This window comes from Salvelinus fontinalis, chromosome 18, assembly GCF_029448725.1.
Source record: "Salvelinus fontinalis isolate EN_2023a chromosome 18, ASM2944872v1, whole genome shotgun sequence".
Classification (NCBI taxonomy): domain Eukaryota; kingdom Metazoa; phylum Chordata; class Actinopteri; order Salmoniformes; family Salmonidae; genus Salvelinus; species Salvelinus fontinalis.
Window position 1 is genome coordinate 40,011,069 of NC_074682.1, and position 12,920 is coordinate 40,023,988.

General features: G+C 40.9%; 1 protein-coding gene across 1 annotated transcript in view; it reads right to left on the minus strand.

The window, feature by feature from the left end:
- Positions 1-12,920, minus strand: part of LOC129815493 (ras-related protein rab7-like) — a 22,728-nt gene continuing 9,808 nt past the window's right edge. The window contains exons 2-6 of the mRNA XM_055869373.1: positions 10,976-11,038; positions 8,243-8,369; positions 2,656-2,874; positions 1,898-2,026; positions 1-1,451 (exon numbers count right to left, since the gene is read on the minus strand). Of these exons, the coding sequence (XP_055725348.1) occupies positions 1,356-1,451; positions 1,898-2,026; positions 2,656-2,874; positions 8,243-8,369; positions 10,976-11,028 (624 nt within the window). The 5' untranslated portion in view covers positions 11,029-11,038 and the 3' untranslated portion in view covers positions 1-1,355. The remainder of the gene's footprint in view (positions 1,452-1,897; positions 2,027-2,655; positions 2,875-8,242; positions 8,370-10,975; positions 11,039-12,920) is intronic.

Sequence of the window (12,920 nt, forward strand, 5' to 3'; positions counted from 1 at the left end):
GGCAGTAAAACAATCCATTTTTTTTATATTGAATAACTTTTTATTATCATTACTTTTGAAATCCCAATACTCAACAACTGAATTGGCTTAGCACTGATTATTTTGTTAAGAAGAGGAGTAATACCAGGGAAAATCCTTGGACTGTTTCTTTGTGATTGATAGAAATAACATCCAATTGTTTAATCTCTCATCTTTTCCCCACTGTTCCTGTTATATCCACACTCAATAGTAGTACACAATCTGTTAAAAAGTAATATTAAGCACTTATTAACAAACTCTTGCCAACCTGAGCTATCAGCAGAGAGGAAGATACAGTAGAGACAATACAGGCATAACAGTGGACAGATGTAAAGAGCTGTAATTCTAGTGTTGAAACACATTGGCTGACAAAGGAAAGGACATATAGAACATAGTAGTAGTTCTAGGAGTATTAATATCTTAGCAAGAACTTTCTCCATGTCTTTCATTGTGTTTGTGTCGTCAGCTTTTCTCTTGTCATCGCCTACTTATGAATATTTCCCCTGCAACATAAGCTACTAAACCAACCAATGCGCACTCCCAACAAAGGGCATTGTCAGCCACTTGCGCATTTTTTTTATAGCATCAACAGGCTTCCTGGGGGTAGTAGAGAAGGATGGTGGGAGCAGTGTTGTTGTTAATGGCTTGTTGTCAGTCAAGCCCAAATAAGAGTTTATAACAACAAATCAGTAAAACAACAGTGCAAAAACAAGTATAAGCTTCCGATTGGCTTAAGACTTAACATCGACAGCCAATACGTACAAAAAATTATAGTACAGCTAATTATTTGTCAACAGTAAGGTAGGCAATATAGAACTTCAAGTCAAAACAAAACAATTATGAAGAACAGAAAATACAGAGGATTAAATGTTTCAGGACAATGAGAAAGATATCATCATCATCATGTCAAGAAGCTTCAGCCATCACTTTAGAGTTCTCCACTGCACTCCTAGGACATGGCTCCATCTGGACCCCCCAATGTGAGAGACGGAGAGGGGACACAGTCAGACAGGGTGGGCCAGGCTGTGGGTTCACTCATGATATGGGTTCAGGAACGGGCAGGAATAGTGCAGTCTACAGGGGTGTACCAATTCTTCTCTAACGGCATTGGATTCATCAAGATGTGTATGTGTGGGAGTGAATGAATGTGTGTTAGAGGTGTATGTATACACCCATCATGTGCAGTACATGTAAATAACTGGAAACTCGTTGGGATTCTGTTGGGAGGGGAATGTGACATGGGTGCATGCAGAAACCAGAGGGGCAGTCCTTTCCTTGAGGAAAAAGAGAAGGGGGTTGTTCCTGAAGGTCAGACAGAAGATAGTCCATGTTGCGCCTCAGCAGCTGCAGGCCTCTGCTGAAGGCTTTGCTCGGTCATTCCTGTCCAGCTTGATGGGTTCCGGGAATTCATTATACAGCTCCACCTCTGTCTCCTGATAAAAATAAGAGGGAAAAACAATGAGAAGATGGAGAAACTGGGATCTAAGTTTTACTCTTCTACTTAAGTAGTCCTCTGAAAGAACAGTCAACAAAACAAAGGCCTGTCTCCCACTTCAATCTTCTCTTTGTGCCAGACTGGGTTCAAATGCCTTCTGTTTCATTTTTCTGTATCTGTCTATATATTTTTGCTGCTCTAGGGACATAATTATTGTTTGGATAACCTTATTTAACTTATGTGTTGATATTTATTGTTTTACTCTTTATGCGATGTGCACTGAATTATCACAGTGAATTATTGTAATGTTTATCTATGTGTCAATTCATCCCATAAGGAATGGGTTGCCAACTGGCGATTTGACACAAAAATAAAATGTCCTTCATTCACCAAAACCCCTAATTCCCTCCTGTGAGCTGCCATTATGATCCTGGCCCCACCCACCTGTTTCAGGGCATTGCGTGCGATGGTCTGGAAGGCCTGCTCTACGTTGATGGCCTCCTTAGCACTGGTCTCAAAGTAGGGGATGTTGTCCTTACTCTGACACCATGCCTGAGCTCGCTTGGTCGTCACCTGGGTGTGGAGGGAAAGACATTCACAAAAATCAGATGAGATCTATGAGGAGACCACAATATTGGTGAAAAACACACATTAGATCATACCCTGCGACTGAGAAACTTTGAATCATTTGTATGGAAACTCCTCTGGAGGAAACATGTCTGAGTACTCTCATGCAAATCATTTTGTGTAATGGCATTCAAGCACAAAACAGGGCTGAAGGCAAAACAAGTTTGCAGTATGTTATCGATTGCTTCAATTAAATTTTTTATGCATACATATCACATCAAAGAAAACACATTTTCAAAATGTTGCTTTGAACAAATTGATGTCTGATTCTGGTTGCTTTGTGGTCATCATTCAACAACATTTACATACCAAGCTGGAAATATATAAAAACAACAATAAAAACACAAACCCTTTCTTTATATAGCCATTTGAAATTCACCAGTTAGAGCCAACATGTTCAAATATGCCACACCTGTCAGGTGGACGGATTATCTTGGCAAAGGAGAAATGTTAACTAACAGGGATGTAAACAAATTTGTGCACAACATTTGAGAGATAAGCATTAGGGCCAATGACTGTAGTACTAGAGGTGGTAACATTAGATGTGGTAACGCCTATAGTCATCCGTCACCCACCTGTCTGTTCTCCAGGTCGATCTTGTTGCCTAGCACCACAAAGGGGAAGTTCTCGGGGTCTCTGGGACTGGCCTGGATGAGGAACTCGTCCCTCCAGCTGTCTAGAGTCTTGAAGGTGTTAGGAGCAGTCACATCAAACACCAGCACACAGCAGTCTGCACCGCGGTAGAACGCCACACCCAGAGACTGGAACCTCTCCTGCCCTGCCGTGTCCCAGATCTGACCATGTGGAGGGAGCGATGGAGGGAAGAAAGGAGGGAGGGAAACCGTGACAGAAGGAAAGAGTGTTAACTATTGCTGGGAAACATGTTTTCTTCTGAACTAAGATCTTAAACTAATCACATTGTCATGTAATCAGACTTGTTTGGTTGCCACTTGAAGTTTGCATCAGTGTTACCAAAAGCGTACTTCATAATTAACTGTTGATCAAATCACCCATTGATATGACAAGTTGTTTGCATTTCCTTAGTATGTAGCCTAAAGGTTAAGAGTGTTGGGCCAGTAACCGAAAGGTTGCTGGTTCAAATCCCCGAGCTAACTAGGTGAAAAATATGTCAACGTGCAATTGAGCAAGGCACTTAACCCTGTAAGTCACTCTGGATAAGAACATCTGCTAAATGACTAAAATGTAAATGTATGTAAATCAGACAAAACAGGTGTACCTGTTTGGCACTACTGATGTAGCCACATCATAATCACTTCCCCAGTCTACAAAGCCACTTCTCAGCCTGAAAATGGTGTGTATCTTTCTGATTACAGGGCTCATTTTTAAAAAGTGACCTTGGCCTCAACATTACTCCCTGTCAAAATAAAGGGTATATATAAAAAATTTAAGAAAGTGCTCCATATACTGTTTATTAGGGCTGACCTCATTTAGTCGACTGGTTGATTGTTTGGTCAATAGGCTGCTGGTTGACCAACATTTCTTTAACAATTTAGAATTTTTCTAATGGTGCACAAGACACCTGTCTGATTCACACCTGTCTCAGTGGACTAATCCATTGCAGAGACCACAGGGATGGCATAGTCCATCACTCCATGTGATACTGAAATTGTATATGGTTGTATTATGAAAAAATAATGGTGCAACACTAGTAAATGGAATATTATTTAGAACAAATGCACTTTCTCCCGCGTTGGATATGGTCGCTGTCCGCGGTTCTGAAAAATAATCTTCAGTATGCCATAGAATTGGCGCATTTCCGCATTTCCCCATACGTGCATAATTGCAAAGTTACAGCATTTTGGGATTGAGAACAATGCAGAGGAGGCAGCAGCAGCATAGAAGAGGAAACAGCCCTTGCCTTAGCCTAACTGTCTAAGAAAATTAAGAGGAAACCCCAATTTAATTACAGTTGAAGTCAGAAGTTTACATACACTTAGGTTGGAGTCATTAAAACTCGTTTTTCAACCACTCCACAAATTTCTTGTTTACAAAATATAGTTTTGGCAAGTCGGTTAGGACATCTTTGTGCATGACAAGTCATTTTTCCAACAATTGTTTACAGACAGATTATTTCACTTATAATTCCCTGTATCACAATTCCAGTGGGTCAGAAGTTAACATACACTAAGTTGACTGTGCCTTTAACTTCTCTAGGATAGGGGGCAGCATTTTCACGTTTGGATGAAAAGCATACCCAAATTCAACTGCCAGCTACTCATCCCCAGAATATATGCATATTATTAGTAGATTTGGACAGAACACTCTGAAGTTTCTAAAACTGTTTGAATCATGTCTGTGAGTATAACAGAACTTATTTAGCAGGAAAAACCCCGAGGACAAACCATTCAGATTTTTTTTTTTTTTTTTTAGGTCACTCTTTCCAATGAATTTTCATTGGGAATAAAGATTTCTAATTGACCTTCTTGCAGTTCCTACCGCTTCCACTGGATGTCAACAGTCTTTAGAAATTGGTTGAGGTTTTTTCCTTTGTGTAATGAAGAAGTACGGCCATCCAGAACGAGGGTCACTTAAAGTGTACTGTTTGTTAGAGGCGCGTGACCAGAAAGCTAGCTACAGTTTGTTTTAATCCTGTATTGAGCACAGATCATCCAGTCTTCAATTTTATCGATTATTTACGTAAAAAAATACCTAAAGTTGTATTACAAAAGTACTTTGAAATGTTTTGGCAAAGTTTACAGGTAACTTGAGACATTTTGTAGTAACGTTGCACAAGTTGGAACCGGTGTTTTTCTGGATCAAACACGCCAAATAAAATGGACATTTTGGATATATATAGACGGAATTAATCAAACAAAAGGACCATTTGTGATGTTTATGGGACATATTGGAGTCCCAACAACAGAAGCTCGTCAAAGGTAAGGCATGAATTATATTTTTATTTCTGCGTTTTGTGTCGCGCCTGCAGGGTTGAAATATGCTTCTCGCTCTGTTTACTCTGTTGCTATCCTCATAATATAACCGTTTGCTGTCGCCAAAAAGCCTATTTGAATTCTGACATGTTGGCTGGATTCACAACAAGTGTAGCTATAATTTGGTATCTTTCATGTGTGATTTAAGGAAAGTTTGATTTTTATAGTAATTTATTTGAATTTGGCGCTCTGCATTTTTACTGGCTTTTGGCCAAGTGGGACATTAGCGTCCCACATATCCCAGAGAAGTTAAAGGGCTTGGAAAATTCCCCAAAATTATGTCATGGCTTTAGAAGCTTCTGATAGGCTAATTGGCATCATTTGAGTCAATTGGAGGTGTACCTGTGAATGTATTTCAAGGCCTACCTTCAAACTCACTGCCTCTTTGCTTGACATCATGGGAAAATCAAAAGAAATCAGCCAAGACCTCAGAAAGAAAAATGGTAGACCTCCACAAGTCTGGTTCATCCTTGGGAGCAATTTCCAAAGGCCTGAAGGTACCACGTTCATCTGTACAAGCAATAGTATGCAAGTATAAACACCATGGGACCACGCAACCGTCATACCGCTCAGGAAGGAGACGCGTTGTCTCCTAGAGATGAACGTACTTTGGTGCGAAAAGTGCAAATCAATCTCAGAACAACAGCAAAGGACCTTGTGAAGGTGCTGGAGGAAACGGGTACAAAAGCATCTATATCCACAGTAAAATTAGTTCTATATCGACATAACCTGAAAGGCCGCTCAGCAAGGAAGAAGCCACTGCTCCAAAACCACCATAAAAAAGTCAGACTACGGTTTGCAACTGCACATGGAGACAAAGGTCGTACTTTTTGGAGAAATGTCCTCTGGTTTGATGAAACAAAAATATAACTATTTGGCCATAATGACCATCGTTATGTTTGGAGGGAAAAAGGGGGAAGCTTGCAAGCCGAAGAACACCATCCCAACCGTGAAGCACGAGGGTGGCAGCATCATGTTGTGGGGATGCTTTGCTGCAGGAGGGACTGGTGCACTTCACAAAATAGATGGCATCATGAGGAAAGAAAATGTGGATATATTGAAGCAACATCTCAAGACGTCAGTCAGGAAGTTAAAGCTTGGTCGCAAATGGGTCTTCAAATGGACAATGACCCCAAGCATACTTCCAAAGTTGTGGCAAAATGGCTTAAGGACAACAAAATTAAGGTATTGGAGTGGCCATCACAAAGCCCTGACCTCATTCCTATAGAACATTTGTGGGTAGAACTGAGAAAGTGTGTGCGAGCAAGGGGGCCTACAAACCTGATTCAGTTACACCAGCTCTGTCAGGAGGAATGGGCCAAAATTCACCCAATTTAATGTGGGAAGGCTACCCAAAACATTTGACCCAAGTTAAACAATTTAAAGGCAATGCTACCAAATACTAATTGAGTGTATGTAAACTTCTGACCCACTGGGAATGTGACGAAAGAAATAAAAGCTGAAATAAATCATTCTCTCTACTATTATTCTGACATTTCACATTCTTAAAATAAAGTGTTGATCCTAACTGGCCTAAGACAAGGAATTTTTACTAGGACTTTTTACTAGGATTAAATGTCAGGAATTGTGAAAAACTGAGTTTAAATGTATTTGGCTATGGTGTATGTAAACTTCTGACTTCAACTGTATGTATTCCTCTTGTCCTCATCTGGCATCATCTGTGGATCTATTGTTGCATTGTATGCAGAGCTGGCGAAGGCTAGCTTGTCCGGGAGAATTACGTCGGTGTCTGCGAAGTGGCTGGTTTTCCCCTTCATAATCTGTGATTATCTTGGGTCTGTCACATACGTCTTGTGTCTGAGCTGTTGAATTGGGAATCCACTTTTTCTGTATTGACGTTTTGCCTGTTTGCCTTACGGCGGGCATGACTTTACTGTTAGTATTTGGTCAAATTCCCAGTCACCTTGCCGTAGTTAAATGTGGTGGTTCGCACTTTCAGTTATCACGAATGCTGCTATTTATCCACGGTTTTTGGTTTGGATAGGTTTTAATCGTCACAATGGGAACATCCCCTATACATTTCCTGATGAACTCAGTCACTATCAGTGTATACATCAATGTTATTTTCAGAGGCAACCTGTAACATATCCCAGTCCACGTGATCAAAACAGTCTTGAGGCATGGATTCCGATTGGTCAAACCAGCGTTGAATAGACCTTAGCATGGGTACTTCCTGTTTGAGTTTCTGCCTATAGGAATGGAGGAGCAAAATGGAGTCGTGCTCTGATTTTCCAAGGGAGGGCGGAGGAGAACCTTGTAGCCATCCCGGAAGGGAGAGTAACAATGGGTAAGAGTTTGAAGCGCGAGTACTGCAGGCGATGTTGATATAACTTCGGTAGCGTTTTCCTCAGATTTGCTTTACTAAAGTCCCCAGCTTTAATAAATGCGGCTTCAGGATATGCAGTTTACACAAGGTCCAGTGTAGTTCCTTGAGAGCTGTCGTGGTATCGACTTGAAGATATACACACGGCTGTGACGATAACCGAAGAAAATTCTGTATGGAGGTAATGCGGTCGGCATTTGATTGTGACGTATTCCAGGTCGGGTGAACAAAATAACTTAAGTTCCTGTATGTTACCACAATCACACCATGAGTAGTTAATCATGAAACATACACCTTCGCCTTTCTTGTTCTTGGAGTACTATATTCCTATCTGCATGATGTATTGAAAACCCAGCTGGCTGTATGAACGGGGACAGTATATCCAGAGAGAGCCATGATTCTGTGAAACAGAGTATGTTACAGTTCCTGATGTCTCTCTGGAAGTAGATCCTTTATTTTCTCCACGGACTGAACATTCGTGACTAATATACTCGGAAGCGGTGGATGGTGTGCACACCTCCTGAGTCGGACTAAAAGTCCACTCCGAATACCTCTTCTGCGCCGGCGGCGTCTTGGAGCTGCCTCTGGGATAAGTTAAAATGCCTTGGATGGTACGAACAAAGGATCCAATTCAGGAAAGTCGAAATGCGGGTGAGTTACCGCCTCTCTGATATCAAAAAGTTATTTACGGCTGTATGTAATAATGCAAAGAACGTTTTGGGCTAATAACGTGAAAAAGAACATTATAAAAAATTTAATACTGCAAAGTTGCTTAGGAGTCTGAAACAAGCGGCCATGTCTATCCGTGCCATCTTTATTATTGGATATTGTGGCTGTGATGGTGGTGCTGTAGCCACGTTTCTGTACCTGCATTGTGACGAGTCGATCATCCACCATCACCTCCTTGGTCAGGAAGTCAGCTCCTATTGTGGCTTTGTACTGGTTACTGAACTTCCTATTCACATACTGGTTCATCAGGGAGGTCTTCCCAACTCTGAGAAGGAACGATATGAAGGGAGAGAAAGAGAGGTGGACAACAAGCAGGGGAAAGAAAGGTGTTAAAGATAATTATTAATCTATTTGACATGGCTGCATTATTCCAACTATCCATTCAGTCTTAACGGTGAAAGAGGAACCATGGCCAATGGCTCATGAGACAAACTCAATGAGGAGCAGAGAGAGATCAGACACTATTAAAACCCCATTAGAGGTGCTCTGATGCAATACTGTGGACACTCACACTCTCTAGCTCTCCTCTGCAGTGTTGAGCATGCAGTGACACAATGAGAATACAGCAGCATTAGATTACACAGTGTGAGAGGGGAGGGAAAGTGAAATAAAAAGTACAGTCATAAATCAAATAGAGACATACAGGTAACTGCCAAAATAAAGGAAACACCAACATAAAGGGTCTTAATAGGACGGTAGGCCACCACGAGCCGCCAGAACAGCTTCAAAGTGCCTTGGCATATATTCTACAAGTGTCTGGAACTCAATTGGAGGGATGCGACACCATTCTTCCACAATAAATTCCATAGCTTTGTGTTTTGTTGATGGTGGTGGAAAATGAGGTCTCAGGTGCCGCTCCAGAATGTCCCATAAGTGTTCAATTGGGTTGAGATCTATGCTCCTTTGAGACCCCTCTTTCAAAGTCACTGAGCTCCCTAATTCTAGCCATGGTAGCCAAAATAATGGGCAACTGGGCATTTGTATACATGACTGTAAGCATGACGGGATGTTTTAATTGCTTAATTAACTCAGGAACCACACCTACAGTGGGGCAAAAAAAGTATTTAGTCAGCCACCAATTGTGCAAGTTCTCCCACTTAAAAAGATGAGGCCTGTAATTTTCATCATAGGTACACTTCAACTATGACAGACAAAATGAGAAGAAAAAAAATCCAGAAAATCACATTGTAGGATTTTTAATGAATTTATTTGCAAATTATGGTGGAAAATAAATATTTGGTCAATAACATAAGTTTCTCAATACTTTGTTATATACCCTTTGTTGGCAATGACAGAGGTCAAACATTTTCTGTAAGTCTTCACAAGGTTCTCACACACTGTTGCTGGTATTTTGGCGCATTCCTCCATGCAGATCTCCTCTAGAGCAGTGATGTTTTGGGGCTGTTGCTGGGCAACACGGACTTTAAACTCCCTCCAAAGATTTTCTATGGGGTTGAGATCTGGAGACTGGCTAGGCCACTCCAGGACCTTGAAATGCTTCTTACGAAGCCACTCCTTCGTTGCCCGGGCGGTGTGTTTGGGATCATTGTCATGCTGAAAGACCCAGCCATGTTTCATCTTCAATGCCCTTGCTGATGGAAGGAGGTTCTCACACAAAATCTCACGATACATGGCCCCATTCATTCGTTCCTTTACACGGATCAGTCGTCCTGGTCCCTTTGCAGAAAAACAGCCCCAAAGCATGATGTTTCCACCCCCATGCTTCACAGTAGGCATGGTGTTCTTTGGATGCAACTCAGCATTCTTTGTCCTCCAAACACGACGAGTTGAGTTTTTACCAAAACGTTATATTTTGGTTTCATCTGACCATATGACATTCTCCCAATCTTCTTCTGGATCATCCAAATGCTCTCTAGCAAACTTCAGACGGGCCTGGACATGTACTGGCTTAAGCAGGGGGACATGTCTGGCACTGCAGGATTTGAGTCCCTGGTGGCATAGTGTAGTAGGCTTTGTTACTTTGGTCCCAGCTCTCTGCAGGTCATTCACAAGGTCCCCCCGTGTGGTTCTGGGATTTTTGCTCACCGTTCTTGTGATCATTTTGACCCCACGGGGTGAGATCTTGCGTGGAGCCCCAGATCGAGGGAGATTATCAGTGGTCTTGTATGTCTTCCATTTCCTAATAATTGCTCCCACAGTTGATTTCTTCAAACCAAGCTGCTTACCTATTGCAGATTCAGTCTTTCCAGCCTGGTGCAGGTCTACAATTTTGTTTCTGGTGTCCTTTGACAACTCTTTGGTCTTGGCCATAGTGGAGTTTGGAGTGTGACTGTTTGAGGTTGTGGACAGGTGTCTTTTATGCTGATAACAAGTTCAAACAGGTGCCATTAATACAGGTAACAAGTGGAGGACAGAGGAGCCTCTTAAATAAGAAGTTACAGGTCTGTGAGAGCCAGAATTCTTGCTTGTTTGTAGGTGACCAAATACTTATTTTCCACCATAATTTGCAAATAAATTCATTAAAAATCCTACAATGTGATTTTCTAGATTTTTTTTCTAATTTTGTCTGTCATAGTTGAAGTGTACCTATGATGAAAATTACAGGCCTCTCATCTTTTTAAGTGGGAGAACTTGCACAATTGGTGGCTGACTAAATACTTTTTTGCCCCACTATGTGAAAGCACCTGCTTTCAATATACTTTGTACCCCTCACTTACTCTAGTGTTTCCTTTATTTTGGCAGTTACCTGTAGATGTGTGGCACAACCAAACAGCAGTCTGACTGTACAGGAAGACTGTAGTAGACTGCAGTTTCTAATGAATCTGGAATACCCAAACAGCAGTCTATTATCAAAGTGGAAAACGAAACACTGGTCAAACAGGAAGAGAACACAAATACTCGGTGACTAACCCAGAATCCCCAAGGATGATGACTTTCAGGAGCACTTTCTTCCTGGACGTCATTCTGTCGTGTCTGATGAGAGACCACACACACAAAATCAGGGTTGCGTCTCAATCTCTCCTTCCTCCTGAAGTGTGCACTCGTTCACTACTCCCTACACATTTAAAAGCATTGTATTGATATAGGCCAAGAGGGAGTTTCCATTTACCAGTCATTTCCTTTCAAATCCATACTTTGGGAGAAAGTTGATTATTTGGATACAACCCAGGACTTGGACTATGCATGCACACGATGATTTAATAAGGACCGCCATGATGTCTTAGTTAAAAAATTATATATATTTTGTATAATTTTTTCTTCCAAATGACTAAAACCAAATCGAAACTGTGTAGACATTATAATGTATGTTCAATGTGTCCAACTCGCTAACAATCATCAAAACTAAAGCTAGACAGTAAGGGAGCATCCGAAATTCCAGAAATTATGGATAGCGGATCATTATTTGCACATTTTGACAGCGAGGAAATAACACATTTTCAGCAAGGCCCTACCGGGGTCCAGACCATGGTGAAGACCAAACGGGCCCCCGGGGCAAATTAGTTTGACACCCCTGCCCTACCTAAACACAAAAACATGCACACACCTGGAAAAAAGTAGTTCTTGCAAGTATATTGACCTGATTTCTCTAGACATTTTATATTTTTCAAATAGTTTCAAACTGATTGCTGGGGTTGAAATTAGAGGTTGACCGATTAAATCGGGACCGATTTCAAGTTTTCATAACAATCGGAAATCGGTATTTTTGGGTGCCGATTTGCCAATTATTAAAAAAAAGAAATTTACACCTTTATTTAATCTTTATTTAAGTAGGCAAGTTAGTTAAGAACACATTCTTATTTTCAATGACGGCCTAGGAACGAGGCAGAACGACAGATTTTTAACCTTGTCAGCTCGGGGGATCCAATCTTGCAACCTTGCAGTTAACTAGTCCAATGCTCTAACACCTGATTACATTGCACTCCACGAGGAGCCTGCCTGTTACGCGAATGCATTAAGCTAAGGTAAATTGCTTGCCAGCATTAAACTTATCTTATAAAAAACAATCAATCAATGACTGTCATCGCTCCAATGTGTACTTAACCATAAACATCAATGCCTTTCTTAAAATCAATACACAAGTATATATTTTTAAACCTGCATATTTAGCTAAAAGAAGTCCAGGTTAGAAGGCAATATTAACCAGGTGAAATTGTGTCATTTCTCTTGCGTTCATTGCACGCAGAGTAAGGGTATATGCAACAGTTTGGGCCGCCTGGCTCTTTGCGAACTAATTTGCCAGAATTTTACGTAATTATGACATAACATTGAAGGTTGCGCAATGTAACAGGAATATTTAGACTCGTGGATGCCACGCGTTAGCTAAAATACGGAACGGAATAAACGTTTTGTTTTCGAGGTGATAGTTTCCGGATTAGTCAAAGGTATATGGTTTAGAAAGAAATAGTTGACGCGTTATAATTCCTGTAATAACTTGCGGCTGAACTTGAAAGGGGTTCCTTCGTTATTTTACCGTTCATGTCTTCCATAGAGAATGTCTTGATCTACTTCAAATAAGGTCTGTGTTTCGCGGAGGAGCAGACTGACAGGGGACCATGCAGACAAGCTCTGCTTTCTGCACTACAACCCAAAACTTCTTAACTGGGAATATTGAAGACCCATGAAAGCTGGTGGTTCGTTTTAACATATGTTCTCATGTTATTTGAGACTAAAAAGATTTTATTTATGTATTATATTAAGTAAAAATAAAAGTGTTCATTGTTCATTCAGTATTGTTGCAATTGTCATTATTACAAAAGTGTGTGTGTATGAGATATATATATATATATATATACTGCTCAAAAAAATAAAGGGAACACTTAAACAACACAATGTAACTCCAAGTCAATCACACTTC